Source organism: Pongo abelii, chromosome 15, assembly GCF_028885655.2.
Source record: "Pongo abelii isolate AG06213 chromosome 15, NHGRI_mPonAbe1-v2.0_pri, whole genome shotgun sequence".
Lineage (NCBI taxonomy): Eukaryota > Metazoa > Chordata > Mammalia > Primates > Hominidae > Pongo > Pongo abelii.
Window position 1 is genome coordinate 64608384 of NC_072000.2, and position 21284 is coordinate 64629667.

Below are 21284 nucleotides of genomic sequence, written 5' to 3' on the forward strand. Positions count from 1 at the left end.
CTTTGGGAGGCCAAGGTGGGCCAATCACTGGAGGTCAGGAGTTCAAAACTAGCCTAGCCAACATGGTGAAACCCCATCTCTACTAAAAATATTTTTTTAAAAATTAGCCGGGCATGGTGGCGGGCGCCTGTAATCCCAGCTACTTGGGAGGCTGAGGCAGGAGAATCGATTGAACCTAAGAGGCAGAGGATGCAGTGAAGCAAGTTCGCACCACTGCACTCCAGCCTGGGCAACAAAAGTGAAACTCCATCTCAAAAGAAAGAAAAAAGAAAAAAAGAAAAAGAAAGAAAGAAAAAAAAAATTCCCTTTGTACTTAGAGTAGTCTAAGTTGAGTTTCTATCGCCCGCACCTACAGTGTCCTGGTAAAGGACAGTAAAAAGACTGGTAAAGCGAAGTAGAGATAATGAAATTTTGTGTCATTGTACATACCACTTGAAAACTTACTTGCACCACATTTCTAAGTATCAAAGTCAATTAAATTTTGTTTGTTTAGTTTCCATGAATTTATTATAATGAAGCACATTTTAGTATTTTTCATATTTCATTTATAATTTCTTATACAGATTTTGTTTTCCCTGGAGTTTCTAATTGCACTTCTATATTTCTATACACAAAATAATCCACATATTCTTTACTATATCATTAAAACTCTTGGGCTCCTTACTAATTGTTGAATGAGCTAACATAATTTCCAAACTCTAATTAAGCACAAACATTTCTCATCGAGAGGTATATACCTTTCCATGCTAATCACTCAATTTCATTAAAAACTGTTTCTCAGGCTTCAGCCTGGGTACATTCATAGGATTAGGGAGATATAGGAAAGGCCAGTTATCACCGCCCTGCTCCAGACAATTTTCCAAACTCTAACCTCATTTTCTGCTCCTCTTCCCCTCCAATTATCTATATCTACAACTCAGAGAATTCAGTGGAAAAACATTTTCATTTATTTTAAACAATACTAAATGTTAATTATTGTACTACTCTGTAATACAATGATGTCTTTGTAATCTATGGACTTCTATAGGACTTAAGGACTTTACAATAATAACCTCAATCCTTGGTGCATTTTCAAATCTCATGTCTGCTTTTCCTACATGAGGAAACTATAAACTTTTACTGAAGGACATTTTAAAAAACATTAGAATAAATGACAGTCATTTCATGTATTTGAACTGGAACATTCAACATTGCAAAGATGTAATTTATCACAAATTAGTCTATTTATATAATACAATTCCATGAAAACCCCCACTGGACTCTGAGATAGTGAAAAAACATTGACAAACTGATCTTAAGGTTCATCTGGAAGAAAATATCCACAGAACAGCCAAAGAATTTTCTTAAAAATATTACTGAAGGGCCAGGCACAGTGGCTCACACCTGCAGTCCTAGCAATTCAGGAGGCCAAAGTAGGCGGATCACCTGAGATCAGGAGTTCAACACCAGCCTGGCCAACATGGCAAAACCCCATCTCCACTAAAAATACAAAAAATAGCTAGGCATGGTGGTGGGCGCCTGTAATCCCAGCTACTCAGGAGGCTGAGGCAGGAGAATCGCTTGAACCCAAGAGGCGGAGGTTGCAGTGGGCTGAGATCGCACCATTGCACTCCAGCCTGGCCGACAACAGCAAAACTCCGTCTCAAAAAAATAATAATAATACCGAAGAATAACTTGCCTTACCAGATATTAAAATGTACTTCAACTGCAGTCGTGAAACAACAGGAGTAAATACACGTATCAATGAAACAGAATAGAAGATCCAGAATAATTTCTATGTATATAAATTTAGTATGTGATGCAGGTGGCATTTCAAATCTGTGGAAAAAGAATAGATCAATCAATAAATAATTGTGGTAGAATTAGAAAATGATTTGAAGAAGAAAACAATGCTGTTAGATTTCAAATTTACATAAGACCACAAAATAAATCCAGAAGTATTAAGCAGTTTTAAAATGTTTTTAATCTAAGAATAGTAGGAGAAGGAAATACAGATTATTTTTATAACTGGCAAGGTTGGCAATACTAAGTATGGCCCCCAAGGCAGAACTGGATTTGATAGATTCAACTATGTAAAAACTATAGGTGATTGCCTGTAGGGCAATCAACACGATAAAGTTAAAAGGCAAGTGAAAAACTGTGAAGAAATATTTGCAATACATGACAAGAAAAAATATATATCCTTAATATTTGAAGTGATCTTACATACGATTTTGAAAGAACAAACATCCCAACGGAAAATTCTCCAAAGAATAAATATAAATGACCCATAAATATATTAACATGTATAACCTCATCAATAATCAAAGAAATGCCCATTTTAAAAAATGAGAAACCGTTTTTCATCAAGTTGGCAAAGATTTATAAGAAGATTAATGACCAGAGCGTGAGGAAGGACTAGCACTCTTTTTTATTTACTTATTTTTTTTGAGATGGAATTTTGCTCTTGTTGCCCAGGCTGCAGTGCAATGGCACGATCTTGGCTCACTACAACATCTGCCTCCTGGGTTCAAGTGATTCTCCTGCCTCAGCCACCCAGATAGCTGGGATTACAGGCATGCACCACCACACCTGGATAATTTTGTATTTTTAGTAGAGATGGGGTTTTACCATGTCGGTCAGGCTGGTCTCGAACTCCCGACCTCAGGTGATCCACCCACCTCAGCCTCCCAAAGTGCTGGGATTACAGGTGTCAGCCACCATGCCTGGCTGGGAATGACACTCTTATACAGAGTGGGTAGAAGTAAAAATTGGTAAAAGTCTTTTTGGATGGCAATTTGGAAGTATGTATCAATTGTTTAATGTGTATACCTTTTGACCCATCCATTTCACATCCAATAATTTGAAGGAAAAAACTGGACAATACATAAACATGTTCCTTGCCTCATTGTTATAATGGTGAAACAATGGAACTTAAACATCAATAGGGACTGGTTAAATAAGTTGTGGTATTTATGCTGTAGAACACAATGTAACCTTCAAAATGATAACATATTTATGGTCAAGAAAAATGTTCACAAAATGTTATCAGGAAAAAGCTATAAAACAGTATGGATAATATGAAATACTTCCATCAAAGGGGAAAAAATGTGTGTCTCTGTGCATAGAGAAAAACGTCCATAAGGATATGCCCCTAGCACTAATAGTAGTTATCTCTAATAATAGCACTACAAGAAACTCATTTTTGACTCTATATAACCATAGTGCTTGGATTTTTATGTCAATGACCATGTATTGCTTTTATAAGAAGGAAAACGAACAAAAAAAAAAAAAAGATATTTCCAGTAGGAAAAAAACCTAGCACTCCAGATGAGGACAACACATGAGAAAAGAGCACAAATAGCAACAAATGAACTAGAGCAGAGGGAAGAATGGAGAGGAATGTGTGTGTACATGTATGTATGCGTGTGTGTGTGTGTGTAAGTGTGAGTGTGTGTAATAAGAATAGACTGTCTAGGGCCAGGTGAAGGAGGATCACTTGAGGCCAGGAGTCCAAGACTACCCTAGGCAACATAGAGAGACCCTGTCTCTACACACACAAAAAATTATTAATTAGCCAGATGTGATGCCATGTATCTGTAGTCCTAGCTACTAAGAAGGTTGAGGTGTGAGGATGGCTTGAGCCAGGAGTTCGAGGTTGCAGTGAGCTATGATTGCGCCACTGCACTCCATCCTGGGCAACAGAGCAAGACCCTGTCTCCAAAAAAAAAAAAAAAAAGCAATCACATTCATCCTTATAAAATACAAGCAGAAAGAGTTTTCACATCCACACATCCACACACAGGAGAGAAAGTAATGCAAAGAAGGAGGCAGAGATTGGAGAGATGCAGCCACAAAACAAGAAATGCCAGCAGCCACCAGAAGCTGGAAGGGGCATGAAGAGGCTCCTCTAGAGCCTCTGGAGAGGATATCACCCTGTCAACACCTCAATTCAAACTTGTTGCCTCCAGAACTGTGAGAGAATAAATTTCTGTTGTTTTAAGCCACTCAGTTTGCGGCAATTTCTTATGGCAGCCACAGGAAACAAATACAGTGGGCATTTGGGGAATTTCATGTAAGCTATCTATTGACTTCTTTAGACTAATTTATTGCAACAACAGTGGTCCACAGAATAGGAAGACCTACTTCAAAATAACCTATTGCTTGGAAAGTTTCGAGAAACCTAAGGCAGGCATCAAAAGATTATGAGACCCAGGACAAGATGGAAAGTGAGACATCATTAAGACAATATGGCCTAATTGATATATTAAGTGGATAGTTGCCCACAAGAGGCGAACTAACACTTGTTGAGAATTTACTATGTGTCAGGCACTGTGCAAGGAACAGTCATTCATAATATCATTTAACCCCCACAACTATCCCATAGGATAAGAATTATGCTATCAGATAAGGAAACGGGGGCCCAAAATCATGTGGTTATTGCAATGATTTAAACCTAAAATATTGGAAGTCCTTGCTCTACTGCTTTATCTGCTTCTATAAAGTTTAGTTTGAGAAGCATCACTGCCCTAAAATACCATTATAGTGACACTATTTCCCTTTTCTATGAAAACCACTCCCCATCCTCCCATCTACCTTCAGAAACTGAGTATTTTATCTTTGTCTATCTCACAGTTTTAACAAGGCTGAGTCTAGTGAGGAGGTCCTCAGCAATGGGGAATAGGAAGGAGTCATGGAGTCAGAAGAAACACAAAAGAGAAAAGGGAACATAAATATGAATTATTACAACACAGAGAAATATAATCATTGGGAAATATGAAATCTTTCAGAGACCACAAAAAGGATAAAAAGGTAAAGAAACAGAAAGGAGATGAGAGGGATAGAAAGAAAACAACTAAATGAAAGATAAAAACTAAATACTAAAATTCAAAAAAATCAGTTCAGCCCCCAATTTTAATAGCTGTAAAGACATATTATCTTACATTAATTTCACCAAAACCAAGGCATAACAGAGAAAGTAATAACAGATAAAACACTAAAACAGAAAAAAAGATTAAAATTTCATAGTTTGAAAGATCTGAGAACAAAAATCTGCTGTTAAAGGAAACATGCACTCATTTCTCTGTCCCTTAATTTTTTCTAAATCTACTCCCACTGTCTGCCCATATAATTCCCTGCCAGAGCTTTGCAGCTGGTCCCCACTGGGGCTTAAGCAGCCTCCTCTCTGTGTTTCCATTTAAAAATCTTTATTTCAATAGGTGGGCCTAGAGCATCTGCACTTCCAAAATTACCACACAACTGATCCAAAATGATTGAAACAAAATTGGTTTCAAAAATTGCCCTTAGGCTGAAAAGAAGATGAAGGCTAACATTTCAGACCTAAAGAAACATTTATCACAATTCTGTGGTCTGTAATAGACTTCTGTAGTTGTAATAGAAATGTTGACAGTTTGTTAATTATAGAAATGCTTGTGAGCATCACTGTTATTCTTTTGGAAGACCTGACAAAAGAGTTCAGAGGGTTTTTTTTACTTAAACCAAGCTTTACAACACCTCAAGTCCAACCTCTTTTCCTTAGAGGCTGCATTCAGTTCCATTTTTCCTGCCAATACACAGTGTGCTGACTCAGGGAAGGGTCTTCAGTAACACCAGACTCCACCAGTTTCCACCCCCGCTCAAAAAACAACAAAAATCCCAGAGACACATTTTTGATTCAAGGGTTTTTAGGGCTTGCAAGGATTATACCACCTGACAAGACCCAGAAGTTTAAGTCTCTCTGAGGTCCTTGAACTAGAGTGCACCAAACTCTGAAAGTCACAACAGCATGAAATAGTACTGGACCTTACACACAGCAGGCATTAACAACTATTTGTGTGTGATACAGAACTGCCCTCAAACTCAATTGGAATTAAATTATTTTCCTTGAGTAAAAAAAGTAAAGTATATAATGGATACAAGTTTGAGTCTATGTTTTAAACCCATCTCTGCCATTAACTAACTGTGCAATATGGGTAATCATTTAACCTCTGTGGTCCTCATAGTTTATTCATTTATAAAATAGAGAGACACTGAAAAATAACTTTCAACCATTGTTCTCTGTCCCACTAATTATTCAAAGAACATAGATCTGAACAAGATAGAAGCAACCCCACTGTTCTCACAGATATTTACAAGCTTTATAAGTATTTGGTTATCCTAAGTATCATTTACAGTAAATTTTAAGAAAAAACAAAATTACAGTAAGCTCTTAAGAACAGATTTTATTAGCATGGCCTAGACTCAAGATGAAATTGAAAATGCCCTGAGTCCTTTGTAAATGCTTCAACTCCACATTAAACCAAATTTTAGCAGGTTTTGTATGTCTGTGCCTTGTTGATTATTTGGGGCAAGATCCTTTGGGTCAAGGTTTCTTAACAGCAATGTTACTGACTTTGTTATTGTGGGGTCTGGGGGGCCACTGTTCTGTTCATCATAAGATGTTTAGCAACATCTCTAGCCTGCACCCACTAGATGCCAACTGAGACTACCAAAACTGTCTCCAGATATTGACAAATGTCCCCTGGAAGTGGGGAAATGGCGGGGGGTGGGGGGAAACAAAATTTCCCTCAGTTGAGAATTGCTGCTTTGAAGGGTAAGATGTCATGTGAGTGTATTTTTTATAATGCAATATTTAAGAAGCACTTTTTGCTAACTACCTGGATCAACTCAAAGTATTTAAGGTATTTGTTGAAGGCTGATGCCTCTATTTAACTTTATAGTACTTAGAAGGAAATTATGATTTACTACACACGTAATACAAACAGTTGATACAATGTATGACACATACAGTTTAATATGAATAATATTTGGTGCATCCCAGAGGACATTAAATGAACTTATATTCTTTCACGTCATTGAATTTTAAGTTTCTGTGTGTATTTTAGCAGGATATTTCTATCTTAGATTTGAAAATTGTCAAAAATAACCTGCTGCTGGGAAAAAAGTATGTCCCAATAGAGAACCATGAATTAATCATTCTTTCAGTCATTCAATAAATGTTTCATTACTAATAATAAAAAGTGTTTTTAAGTGACAAGCTGGCTACATTTTTTAGCACTAATCCTTCAGACAAGAACCCACTGATATGCAGCTCTAAGCAAGTAATGCAGTAGTGTGGTTAGCCCTGTAAACATTTAAGCTTGTCCTAAAGAAGTAGACAAGAGAAAAATGAATTTAAGACCACAGTTTATATTACAAAGTGTATAATTTGTCATCTACTCTTTGGCTTAGATACAATTTTTATCCAAGTGCCTAGGATCAACCACTAGCAAGAAGTCAAAACACAGTTGAACAGGCAGCCTAACATTTTTTAAGAAAACATTACTGCTAATGAATCATCATTGTGAAGTAGCACATTGTCCCAAATTTAAACTTATACAAATTTCCTACACTTAAATATATAAACAATTCTGCATCACTTTAAAATGTCATTTAAAAATAGCTGATGAAGAATAATAACAAAATATACTAATCTCTTAAAATTAGGTCAATATTTTAATTGTAATACTTTTTTGCCAATTAATTTAACAAACTAGGAAATCTACAAACATTGCTCAAATGGTGTTTGTTCTCAGAAATATACAATTAAAGAGCCTTCTCTGTTCTTTGTTACAAGGTGCACAATGGCAGGGGAAGAATGCCTGAAATAAAGCAATCTACCTTGGCCGTTTATTAGGATAGTTAGTAGCACTTTAAAAGTAGGATATTGAATTCATTCCAAAATCTGAAGGTCTGTACTACCAAATACATAAACAAACACACATCTATATTTATGCATATGATATACCTGAAAATCAGAATGCCAAATAAATAAATGTTTGAAAGTGTAAATTTTTAATAGTGTAATTTCAAAGTCTGAAAAATGACTTTTAAAACTTTCTAGATTATTTTATACTTTTTTAGAAGTAGAGTTATAAAACTAAAACCCGAGTCTCAACACTCGGCTTTGAGACACAGGAAAGGAAAACCAAGATCTCTTCCAAAGTCCAAATCACACAAAAGACTGGGCACCTCATTGTCTTCCAGTCTGTGACTCTCAGATGCAGCACAAATGTCTTTATCAAGGAATTCAGATGGATTCAATTACTGCATTCTTAAAATAGCTGATTATGTGAAATTGTGTGAGAAAAAAAACAAAAACACAACATTTTAAAAAAGACATTTGACTTAGGAAAAGTCAAAGAAAAGACTGGAACCCAGAGGTAGGAAAGTATTGACTTCTAAGCACTGCTCTCCTCTGGCAAATGTGAGCAGGGTGTAACCAGGATTCCACCTGTCCTCTCCTCTAGAGAGGAAAATCAGTAGGGGCAGAGCGAGGAGTGAGATCCCCATATGTGCAGAAGTCCCGCACTGAACTCCGGATATTTCCGGCATGAGCCTCAGAATTCCCTGGGGGCACTTTGCCTAAATCCAGCACGAAACAGTTAGCTACAGAACCTGCCCTTGGACATCATCTTCTACATCATTTTTTCTCTATATTTGCCCCACAAAATGCAACTCTAGAGAAAGCTGAGTAGACGTCTATGGATTCCCGGCAAGACCGAGCGTTTGTCCAAGACCTCATGTCCCAATCTGCTAGCTGCAAACCACCAGTAGCAAGTTGCAAAACAACCCAGACAGGCCCAAGGCCAAGGGCTGCCACTGTACTTTCTCGATTTCCCGGTCAAATGCAAAAGAAAAATGAAATGTGGGATAAGAAGTGAGGGGTTGCCTGGAGGGTTGGCACAAAACCTCAAAACTGGTAAAAGAAAAAAATATATACCCTTCTGTAAAATTAAGAAAAGCCAACCCGAAGACACAGCTTTCGTCTGGCAAACTTGGGAGAAGTCACCTTAAGGGTGGGGTGAGGGTCACCGCCTTCCCCAAAACAGGGTTATTTCTAAGGAATCCCGTGGAGTTTCCCTCTTTCCCAGGGGGCTCGGCTCACATACTTCTTCCTGTTCGTCCCTTCCCCTTGTGAAGCTGGTGAACAAATAAGTGATTCCAAGGTGCCCTGGCGCAGTCTATTTCCTTTGGGTTAATAAAATTAAATCAAGTCCCTTGCGATGGCGAAGACGGATCTCCTGATAGTAGTCCCCGACCTCCAGGCGCTTCTCAGTCCCTTCCTGCCGAGCGACCAGACAGTGCTCCTACTCTGCCACACGCAGCCCGCACCCTTCTGGCGGCTCCCGCGCGGCCAACTCAGACTCTCAGCTCCAGTTGCCCGCGAGCCTCAGACACGCAGAAGCTAAAGCGCCCTCATCTAATTATTTGCAGAACTATTATCCAAGAAATGGGCCATGGGATAAATATTCCCATTTCCTGGATGGGGCCCCTAGACTGTCCACTTGCTCACAAAGATTAAGGGTAAAAAACCAGCTCTCCCCGAATCTGCCGCTTCCAAAGTGTCCAGCAAAAGGGCGAGGGGGACGTGTGGTCTCCTGGGGCATGGACAACCTCTCCCACCTCAGCAGCTAGGCGCTGGGATCGGGGTCGGCTCTCAGCTCGGCTCGCGGGCTGTAAGGTCTCCGCGGACCCTACCGCCTCTTCTGCGCGCTAAGGGTGAGCGCCAAGCAATTTCGCGAGCAATAGCCGGCAGAAGAACCATCCCGAGAGGGAAAATAAACCTTTGCAAACTGGAGCAAGGGAGTGCTTTCCTTTCCTGGCCAGAAGCTCCGGGATCGCAGCCCTCCCGGGTCCGGCTTCATCCCTGCCCGGTCCCCGAGGCCCTCTTTTTCTGCACCGCGGATTCTCCTCCGCCTGCGTGTTGGGGCCCTTGTATGCGATGTTTCTTTCTAAAAGTTGTCCTTCCGGCTGATTCGGAAGTCGCTCCAAGGGAAAGAAGGTTTATGCTTTGTCATTATCTTCATCGCCCTCTTTATTTTGCCCCTGCCCTGTCGTATTTCAAGAAAATGAACTCTTAGAAAAGAAAGCCTCTCCGTTGAGGCGGTTGGCAATCTCACAGAAATAATGTAAATGGTTTCAGGGCTTTTTTCTTCCCCTCTGCTATTTTTTTCGAGTGAACTGTGAAGATCTGTGAAAATAATATCAGGGTTTTCCGTCAGAACGAGCTTTGCCCTGCACTCAGGCGTGGCGTGATCTGACCCGACACCTCCAACCATCTGTGCTATCTATCTGCCTTCTGATTTACCAGATCTGTACAAGCCGCATACAAATTGTACTTGATACTAAAGAAAAGACAGTCGGGTCCAGTCCAGTTCGGCGGTGAACGTTCTTATCTGATTTCTGTCTGGGGATGGACCTCCCCAAAACGGTTTTCCTGGCGTTTTTGTTATACAGCCCCCTACCAGTTATTTTCTTCAAACTAAACAAACCCCTACCACAGGCCCAGATGAGATCATGGTTTCTTTGATCCAGGCCTCAGAAAATGGTATGATGTGGACTGCCAATTGGGAATCAATAAAAGTTGCCAATTCACTCTACTAGCCCAAAGTCAGAGCCACCAAGCCACTCCTTCCTCACTACAGGAGGGGTCAATGCTCAGCGGCTTAGGAAGTGCTTTCTAGGCCCCCGCATTGTCGTGGATGCCCTTCTGTACTGTATTTTTACTGAATTGCTTTTGAGCTAAAATGCCAAGGTTAGAGTTGTTATCCCCAGCTCAAGAGGTATAAGTTCTAACACAAGGTAGCGGCAAAATAAGCCTGCAAGGAAATGAGTTAAGTCGACATTTTTAAAAAGATCTCGGAAATAAGCTTTTAAGTTGCTGTCCTGACCTACCAATGACTTCTCGGCTCTAGATGTGGCTATACTGCACTTTGTTCAAGTCCATTAAACTGGGGGAGGGGGAGAAAGTATATTTCTCCCTCTTTATTTGGAGGTCCCTACAGCCCACCCTTCTTTTCTTAAAGTGTCTGACTTCGTGGTCTGCATCTGCGTTATCAGACGTGAACATGTCCTTGTTCGCATTTAAAATTATTTTAGTGGGCTTTGAAGGGAGTAAGGCTAGAGTTCAAACTGACCTCTTCTACAGATCCCTGGTCCTGTTCCTGCTGCTCCAGATTTGCTTCCCACTCAGCTGCTTTGGCAACTGGAAATGGGAAGAGGGAGGCATGCAGAGATGGGTACTTGGGAAAAAATGAGAAGATCGCTTCCCCCCACCGGCTTCCTGCTCCCACCGCAAGGTTTGCTGTTTCGTTACAACTAAACTTGCCAATTCTCGGAGCATTTCAGTTTGGCCCAGTCCTCTTTGTCTTCTGGAGACCTCTCGACCAAGACAACGCATCGCCCCAAAGTGAATTCCTGAATTCCTGTGGCATCACTGCCTCTTTGGTGGAGAAAAAGGGAGGGAGGGGTAGAACGGGGTGGAGGAGGGAGGAGTAGTGAACGCTGCCGCACTCGCCTCTCTTTTTCTCCCAGACATTCGCATGTCTTTTCAACCTCCAGGTTCTGCAAAATACTGAGGAAAAGTCCAGGGGCTAACGGCGGGCGCTGTCGAGCACGGGGAGGTGCTGAAATAGTCCTGGCGTGCTGATCCAAGCTTTGATTGGCAGAGCCAGCCAGTGACTGACAGGGGGTCTCCATGGCGCCCACGCCGCCAATCCGCCCACCCCAATAGCGGAGCCAGCTCGCCTGCCTGCTTGCGTGAGCCGAGCCGAGCCCGAACTCCAAGCCGCGGAGCCAGCACCTCCTCCAGTCGGGGTCGCCCGCTCCCGGCCGTTGCGCCACCGCCGCCACCCGGTAGTGTGTCCCCGCTGCTCCAATTCGCCTCATCAACAAGAGCCTGGCACACTCAGCCAGGCCCGCGGGCATCTGCTGCGTGTCCCGCTCCGGGCTCAGTGCCCTCGCCGCCGCCGGCCCTGCCTCGATGTTCCAGCTGCCCATCTTGAATTTCAGCCCCCAGCAAGTGGCCGGGGTATGCGAGACCCTGGAAGAGAGCGGCGATGTGGAGCGCCTGGGTCGCTTCCTCTGGTCGCTGCCCGTGGCCCCTGCGGCTTGCGAGGCCCTCAACAAGAATGAGTCGGTGCTGCGCGCACGAGCCATCGTGGCCTTTCACGGTGGCAACTACCGCGAGCTCTATCATATCCTGGAAAACCACAAGTTCACCAAGGAGTCGCACGCCAAGCTGCAGGCGCTGTGGCTTGAAGCACACTACCAGGAGGCTGAGAAGCTGCGTGGAAGGCCCCTGGGACCGGTGGACAAGTACCGAGTAAGGAAGAAGTTCCCGCTGCCGCGCACCATTTGGGACGGCGAACAGAAGACACACTGCTTCAAGGAGCGCACGCGACACCTGCTACGCGAGTGGTACCTGCAGGATCCATACCCTAACCCCAGCAAAAAGCGTGAGCTCGCCCAGGCAACCGGACTGACCCCCACGCAGGTGGGCAACTGGTTCAAAAACCGCCGACAAAGGGACCGAGCGGCTGCAGCCAAGAACAGGTCGGTACCTAGAGGCCTCCGCTCTTTACGCGCACCGGGGAGGAGGCGGGTGGAGGCAACTCTGGCTCCCTTACCAAGTCCCTGGCGACTCCAATTCAGGAGTTGGGAGCGCGGTCTGTCTCGGGTTAAGAGCCCACTGCGTTCTGGGCTCCTGGCAGGGAGTTCCCTTGCCGGCTCTGCTTCCCCACCCGCTGGTTGCCCACGCCTGCGGGCAGCTGCAGCAGCTGGTCCCGGTCACCAAACCAAGGCTTCACTGGGACAGAGAGGGGAAGAGAAATAAAAAATTAAAATCCTACAAACAATTAGGGACCCCAAGACCCAAAGCTAATTCTTGTCAGCCTGGGCACAGGCTCCTACTATTAATCGAAGCCTGGCTTATTAGCAATGTGTCGGTTTCATGTTAATTATCATTTTCAAAGCCCAGGTATATCCCTCCCTAATGCTTTGAAAACAGTTTTCAATGAACTTTTGAGAGATGGGAAGTCGAGTTTTCCTCTTCCCATGCGCTGCCTGCCACCCTTGTCTTAAAACAGCAAACTAGTCGGTGGGCCGAGGCTTTTCGTTTCCCGGAGTGTGGATCTCGATTAGCCAAACATTTTGCGGAAGAGCCCGGCCTCATCCCCCAGGCCCAAATGCTCCTTACAATCCTTTTTGCCTTTAGGTCGGGCCGACCCGATCCAACGCGATCGCGGGAGCACTTGCTCAGGCGTAAGCCCCAGGGAGACGCACCATTAGAAATGGTATCCCATGTCCCTGGGACCGATCTGTCCTTGTCACCCACGCTTCGTTTATTTCCTGACAGTCCTGTAAATCTCCCAAAAGTGCACAACAAGCGGGCAGGACACTGCAAGCCCAGGATATAAAAGACCTGGGAGCTGGGGCGCTGAGAAAGGGCGCGAATGATGGTGGAGCACAACAGTAGGGACCCGCGGAGGGGCGGCTGCGGACTCCTGCCCGACCTCTGTCGCCTTGCCGAGTAATCCTCGCCTTAACTGCTTGGGTCTTCGGAAGAGCCTCTAGCCGCCGGGCTGGAGGGACGCAGGAGGTGGTGGGGGCGGGCGACGAGCGGCTGTGTTACGAGCTGTGACCCGTGTTCCCTTTCTTCCCCGTAGACTCCAGCAGCAGGTCCTGTCACAGGGCTCCGGGCGGGCACTACGGGCGGAGGGCGACGGCACGCCAGAGGTGCTGGGCGTCGCCGCCAGCCCGGCCGCCAGTCTATCCAGCAAGGCGGCCACTTCAGCCATCTCCATCACATCCAGCGACAGCGAGTGCGACATCTGAGTTGCCCATCCAGGATGCTCAGAAGCAGATTCCAGTGTAAAAACGAGAAAAACAAAATGAAAGAGGGAAAGAAGATGAGAGACCTGCAAATCCAGCGCCAGAAAAGCCAGGTGACCAGGGACCCGCGGGCTCGGGTTGCCGTTTCCCGCCCCACCCCGTGGCCGGCCTGGCTCCATTGGCGCCCTTTGGCCGCGACCACGGGAACCCGCGGTGAGGCCTGACCCAGCACCACGTTCTTCTTGCTTTGCTTTTTCCTAAGGATTTTGCTGCAAAGTCGCCTTCGGAACCCGAACTGCAAGCTGAGCGCCTGCCCAGATTCTCCCATGGGTATTTCACGTCGAAAGGACGCTGTTACATATGTATAACTTTTGCTTTAAAGTTTTTTTTTTAACAAAACATATATATGCTGTTTATTTACTTATTTAAGAGACCGCCATGGTAGGTTTCTCTGTAGCTTGGGGAACTTGCTGTTTCTAAACATGCAGGCTGGTGGTGATGGGTTCTGTGTGAAGAAGCCAAACAATAAAACGACCTAGTGGGCAACCTTCTTAATTAAGGGAGCTGCTCTCAAATTCCTTTTCTTCTTATTATTATTAAGATCATTCCCTTCACCAGGCATGCAGGGACCCTTGAGCAAATGGTCTCCGGAAGGTCTTATCTATACGTCTTTTGCCTTCTTTGGTACTTCCTGGTATATGTTTTAAACAACCTACGGTAGGTCTATAACCACCTCCCACGTCAAATTACATGTATGTGCATATATATATGTACCTATACAAACATATGTATGTATGCATACCCGTGATATATTTAAGGCTAGAAATTGGCAACATGTGAGCGTCCTCTCTAAGGCAAGTCCCCGTATCCCCAGCACAGGTAATTATGGCTTGTCCACTTGACACTCGTTTACATGAAGTGTCAACAGCTTTCAGGAGCAATTTAGGAAGCCAAACTCTGGGACTCAATAAGTGAGTCCTATTTTCTAAAAATGCAAAACTATCCTGACTCAGGCTCTGCAGCAAGAAAGGCTTTCTATCTCCTTCGAGGACCCCTCCAATACAAAAGCAGCAGGCACCCATGATCATGCTAGAGTGAGCATATACTGCATTTAGGATTGAGCTATTATTAAAATAAGACAAAAGATGATAGAAGAGGTTGTAAATAATTAGACTAACATCTTCTTGCTGCAGAATTGGGTTTTAATCAAATGAATGGTTTTTAACAAGAGGGATACTGAGATGGGGAAAGGATGTAATCATGTCACATACTGAGGGTAAAACAAGGCTGTAGAAATAAGTGGCATTTTAAAAACCTAATCTCCGAATTAAGCATAGAACAAGTCATCAAGGGCCTCATTGTCCTGGTAATGGCCTCGATTAAAATATAAAATATTTTTAGCATTTAATTTTTCCTCGTGCACATGCATGTGTGCACCTACACATGAACAAATGCATGCATATACAACGCAAAAACATCTACCATCTTTGCACTAAGAAAATAAATGCTAGCCAGAGTCTCTAATTTTGTTCCTAGTGAAACAGATTGCATATTATAAAATTTGACATTGATCTTTAAATCACTTGAGCTGACTTCCCTCTTTACTGTCCCCATCCCCCAATTACAGCCTTTTCCATTTGCCTTCCTGTCCTTAGAAGATGTTCTTTGGATCAGAAGCCTGCTAACTTCTTTAGGCAGAAGTGCCAAAGCGCAAACCAAACAAAAATAAGTGAAGTCATGGAAGACAAAAAGCAGCCAAACGGCAAGATAGACAATGGAAGCCCAGGACAGAGTAAGGGCTGATTTTTGGTTTCTAAATCGCTTGAATAGATTTGGCTCATTTGGGCTTTATAAATGTTGTCCTTGTGTATGGTGGCCCTTATCCAGAGAATTCTTGAAAATCAAAACTCTCTTGTACAAGAGCTTTACATGGAAGGAGTGGGTAAGTTTTCGTGATAAAACTGGTGTTCCTTCCAAAAGCAAGCAAAAGACCTCCTGTGGGTCCTGAAAGGCTCCCATGGTAGAGCTTCCTCAATACTTAATTTTGTTTCCTAGAGCCCCAGGTAGTTCCTAGAATGCCAACAAGGGGCTGGCGAGGACTAGAGTGAGGCCAGGAGGGGACTCACTGTCAAGGTTATGCAAGTGCAGCAAGTGCAAGGCACCTGAGATTCAGTGCCTCCTTAAATTTTGCACTCTTTAAGTGCCTCCCTTGCCTCATCCTAGTCCTTAATCTGCCAAGGAGTAGCCACGGATATCCACTCTTGTTCCCCAGCCCCACGCCACCCTAGCTATGGGGCTGTCCAGAACCAGTGTTTGGAGAAGTTTGTTGGCAAATTTTCTCTTAAGTTTATGCTCCAGGTCCGAGAGGGATGGGAAATAACTAATTAGTGGAATAATGTAAAAGAATTTGAGATTCTAAAAATCCCACTCCACCCACCCCTTCAAATGATACCTAAAAGCAGAAGAAAATGTCCATTCCGCAGTGTCAAGAAAATAGGGTAACTAAGAAACTAAGCTTTCTCTTTACAAAATAATTTTTAAGTGACAGTTTATTGCTTGGACAAAAAGAGAAGACCAAACAGTGATGGGGCATTTTTAATTCCTGCTTTGACAAAAGCCTTTAAACTACAGCTACCATTTACTTAAATTAACAAGCTGCCTACATTTTAAAGCAGCTATTCTGTTTCAACAACCTGGAGATTTATTTATCTAATTTCACTTTAGAATCTTAAAGGGGTGACACATTGCTTGTAAGTTTTTTTAAATGTTTGTCTGAAATGTGATGGCACCTGTGAATAACCAATTCTTTGGTGACCACATGTTGGAAATTAGTCCAGATCTTCACAGAGATTTATTTTATTTTAATCTTTCCAATCTTCCCAAGGACATTTAAAGGGTTTCTTTTTAAGACTTTTTCCATATCAGCTTCATTCTGGTCTTCAGGGTTTTGGGGGAAAAAAAAAAAATCCAGGTAGCGGCAAGGCTGAAGGTTTCTGAATTTGGCAAAATCTCTATATAATGGGTTTCCTTCCTTTCTTTTCCTGCAATTATTCTGTCACAATTGCCCAAAAAGCAGCTACTCCAGCAGAGTGGAAAGAGCATTTTTATATTAAATATTTCAACGGACCTGACCAATGTGAAGATTTTACCTCAAGCCCCAGGTCAGGCTCTTTTCCGGCTTATAAACATTTCAACCACACTCCAGTTTTACCAAAAAAAAGGACAGCCCCTGCTCCCCAAATGCCGCAGTTCCTCTCGCCTCCACTTTAATGACCCACTCCGCTTCCACCCGTCACTCCCCCCTTTCCCTTCGCCAGTTTGTTTATAAAAAATCTGGGAGGGAGGGGAGAAGAGGATGGGGGTGGGGAGGGGTTGCTCTTTGTTTACATTAAACAAATGACAGGCAAAGAGCTCAAGCAAAGTCTTCCTTGACCTCGTTCCCTCTCCCTAATTTTAACAAAAAGGAAAAAAATATTGTATCCAAAGAGAATGTGAATGGGGCGGGAGGAGAGGAGAAGCAGCTTTTCGCTCTATTCAGCGGGGACGCGGGAGCGCGGACGATTTCCGCTCCTTTTGTGAGGCGGGGCCCGGGGGCGGCCGTGAATGGGGGGTCTGTGGAGCGGCCGGCGGGGCTGTCAGGCGGCTCTGCGTAATCAGGGCTAATGACGGCGGCCGGGCGCTCGGCGGGACAATGCGCGGGGCCGCGGGGTTTTGTCGGCCTGAATGGCTAATAGGTTTGCCTGTGAGCTGCGAGGGGGTGGTGTCGGGGAGGAGGCGGCGGCGAGGGGAGAAGGGGTCATTGTCCGCGCGCTGGCCCGGGCGCCGAGGCGTGTCCCTGCCTGCGCCGCGCGGCTACCCCCAAGCCCGGCGCCGCCGACGGGAAGGCAGCGGCGGGGAGGCCCCCTGGAGGCCTGCTGGGAAATGGCGGCTGGAGCGGCTGGCGCGTGGGTCCCCTCGGGGAGGCGCCCCAAGCCACGGTCCGTTCCCAAAGAGAAGCCCAGACTGGGCCCACAGTACCCGGGAAGGTGAGTCCTTCCTCGGGGGCCCATATCTCCCCACGGAGACCACAGATCTGGGCCCCCGAGGAAGGAGAGGCCCCCCTTTTCGCGCACCCACCTTTTCCATCCAGCGCCCCGCAAACTTGCGGACGTGTAGACCTCGAGCCACTCCTACTGTTGGGCTGCCAGACTCAGCGGCTTGAGGAGAGAAACCTCTCAAAACCGGGGGACCGAGACGGGGTTCAATTTAAACCTAGGTGGGAGAATGAGCCCACAAGCGCGCGCCCCTGCAGCTGCGGAGGCGCGCGCCCGCCCACCCTCGGGCGCCTGAAGTCGCAGCGGTTGCAGAGCTTCGAGCCCGTGGATGCGGCGCGCGCCGCGGTCTGGGCCTGCGCGAGAGGCTGCCGCGCGCGTCGGGCCTGGGCCTACGCGTGTCTGGCCTGGGCCTGCCGGTGCAACAGCAGTTGTCGCCACCGGTCCTAGGCCGCGCCCAGCGAGTCGCCGAGAGGGGCGGGAAGAGGGGAGAGGTCCGAGACCAGGGAGCAGGACCTAAAGGGGACTTTCCGCGTCCGACAGGTCCGCCGGGGTTAGCCGTCGAGGCAAGGAGAGGGAGCGGGGCCCTTCGAGGACCGCATGTTCGCGATAGCACATTTGAGCCCTGGCAGGCCACCTGGGCCCCCTTCTTTCGGAAACCTTGGGGGGTTTCCAAGCAAGGTTTACAATGGGAAACTTCATTTCCCATTGTAAGCTCTTACAAATCTCCTCTGGCTAGATCCTTCCTTGCAGCTCTCTTTGCTAGGATTTAAAATCCCAAACTTATTCAGACGTGCCCTACCGCGAGGGAACGAACTGGTTTTCTTCCCGTTTTCACCTCCTTGTCTGGAGACAAAGGGGTGTGAGGGCGATCCCAGAGCTGAACAAGCAGTTTCACGCCTCCCTGCCCGCTCATGCTGTTTCCGCTTGCCCTGCGGTTTGCTCTGCCTGGAACGCCGCCCCCTACCTCGACTGCTACCCTGTCAATCCACAAAGCCTACCCCACCTCCACTAAGTTTTCCGTGAGCCAGTGAGCTCCACTCAGATAAGGTGCCACCACCTTTTTTAATGCTCCCACCGCACTTTATCTAAACGTCTGTTTTAGCGTTCTAACACTTTTGCTCATTTATTTGTCTGTTTGACTTCCGCCTTCAGCCCTTGCTAGAATGTAAGCTCTTTATTTAAGGGCAAGGACCAACTCTTACCCATCTTTGTATTCCCAGCACCTAGCCCAAGTAGTAGGTGCTCAATAAATATTTTAAAGCTGAATGAGTTCATGCATCTTCCTTGAAATCTGTCTGCTCTTACATTAGTGGGGGACCTCTGCTAGCTCGGGAATCATTTGAAGAGAAGAGATGACTTATATTGGCTGGACCCAAAGTTCACTGCAATCCTCCCAGCTCAGTAAGTTACTGGCTGTCACCTACTTGTCGGGTTCTCTGGGATGATTCCATAGAGTGCTCTCTCCCTCTAGGCATGCGGTTTTTTTAGAATTCTGTGACTTTGGGTTCATACCATGAAAATTATCTTCTCACACAACACATTTTCCCAAAAAGGTAAGAGTAATCCTCTTGGATTTTGAAAATTCTAGGTATTACACTCTCTGAACCCTGCAACATAGAATTTCTATTCTGCTTCCAAGATAACTGCTACGGTTTAATGTTCATATCCCTCCAAAATTCATGTTGAAACTTAATCCCCAATGCAGTAGTATTAAGAAGTGGGACCTTTAGGAGGTGATTCACTGGACCATGAATGGAATTAGTGCTTTTATAAAAGGGCTTGAGGGAGTCTATTATTCCCTTTTTGCCTTTCTGTCCTTCTGCCACGTGAAGGTGCAGGAAAAAGACACCATCTTAGAAGCAGAGAGAACCAGCCCTTAGCAGACACAGAACCTAACCGGGCTTTGATCTTGCACTTCCCGGCCTCCAGAACTGTGAGAAATGTATAAATTACCCAGTCCAAAGTATTTCCGTTATAGCAGCAGGAACGGACTAAGACAGTAACCCTTTCCTTTCTCCTCCCTCCCACCTTTTCTCTCCTCTGGCTTCCCCGCCTCACTCCAGTCCTGAACTACAAATGATAAAATAAACCACAAAAACAAAAAAAATCACAAACCCAGACAAGGTGTCCAATTCTAAGATGATAGATTGGCATCCCACCACTATGCTTGGGCTCACCTAGGGGGGATAAACAGTTTTCATTAAAATCTTTTTTTTTTTTTTTTTTTTTTTTTTTTTTTGAGATGGAGTCTCGCTCTGTTCCCCAGGCTGGAGTGCAGTGGCGGGATCTGGGCTCACTGCAAGCTCTGCCTCCCGGGTTCATGCCATTCTCCTGCCTCAGCCTCCCGAGTAGCTGGGACTACAGGCGCCCGCCACCCCGGCCGGCTAATTTTGTGTATTTTTAGTTGAGACGGGGTTTCACCGTGTTAGCCAGGATAGTCTGGATCTCCTGACCTCGTGATCAGCCCGCATCGGCCTCCCAAAGTGCTGGGATTACAGGCGTGAGCCACCCGCACCCGGCCATTAAAATCTTAAATCGCAAGGGCTCTGTGAAAATACTGGATAACAAACTCATCTCTATTTTAAAATTTAATGGGCAGAAGCAAGTGAACTGTGTATAATTTCGAATTCTGATAAAATATATATAAGGCTTCCTCTTGGAAATTCATTCTAGCCTGGCACTGCCAATCTGCAACCTGAGAATACTGAGTTACTGGTTTTTTTTTTTTTTACTGAAGAGATTAGTCTTAAATTTTCTAGCACTAAATCGAACACTTGAGAGGGCACATTAATTTGGCACATGAAGAGTCTGGTGGACAAAAAATTATTATGCATTTCAAACATTTTCAGATATTTAAGATTCCTATAAAAGATTTGCCCATTTAAATTAATCACCACTTAAAGCATTTTCCATGGCATTGGGTATACTCCTGACTTTCTATAAATTGCTGGTAAATTACGTATTTGAACTGAAGACCTATGCATGTATATCTTATCTAAAGAAATTATTTTTGCAGATACTTGTAACTGTATGAACTGGATTTGTCCATTTAAAATAGAAAGCAAGTGGGAAAAAGAAAACTATACTGGAAACAGTCTGTGGATAAAGGGCTGGCACCGGAGAAGGTGGGATCAGACAAACCTGGCTTGAAATACCTAATCGCTGTGAATTTGAGAAGTCACTCAACTCTCTGAGCCTTAGTTTTTACTTCTGCAAAATGGGTTGATAATATCCAGGAATATTGTGAGTGTTATTTGGTTAATGCATGTAAAGCACCTAGCACAGACCCTCACATATAATAGGGGTTCAGTGAATAGAACTTCCCTTTCCCCGTTTTGCCTGGTTAAATGCTAAGGCAAAGAAATAAGCTTAAAAGTTGTTTTTAATAGATGTAATGTACATATTTGTAATATTGAATTTAAATGCTAAATGCTTTCCTTAGTACTAGAAGCAGCTTCCACTCACCACCCCCGGTAGGTAGGACCCAATATGTTGGTTTTCCAGCAATGGCAATGGAGGAGCTTGTGCTCACATACCATCATCCTTTCCTTACTTCTTTACTCTGTTTAAGGTTGCTTGTCAACTACGTGAAGCTCTCCAAAGGGATCCTGGCCCATC

General features: G+C 44.6%; 2 protein-coding genes across 2 annotated transcripts in view; one reads left to right on the forward strand and one right to left on the reverse strand.

The window, feature by feature from the left end:
- C15H14orf39 (chromosome 15 C14orf39 homolog) overlaps positions 1-17985 on the reverse strand; it is a 79705-nt gene extending 61720 nt beyond the window's left edge. The window contains exon 1 of the mRNA XM_054530707.2: positions 17749-17985. The gene's annotated coding sequence lies outside the window, so the exon portion shown is untranslated. The remainder of the gene's footprint in view (positions 1-17748) is intronic.
- SIX6 (SIX homeobox 6) lies at positions 11343-15412 on the forward strand. Its single transcript, XM_003778316.5, has 2 exons — positions 11343-12354; positions 13467-15412. The coding sequence occupies exons 1-2, from the start codon at positions 11783-11785 to the stop codon at positions 13633-13635; spliced, it is 741 nt and encodes a 246-aa protein (XP_003778364.2). The 5' UTR covers positions 11343-11782; the 3' UTR covers positions 13636-15412.
- Positions 17986-21284: the final 3299 nt, after the last annotated feature.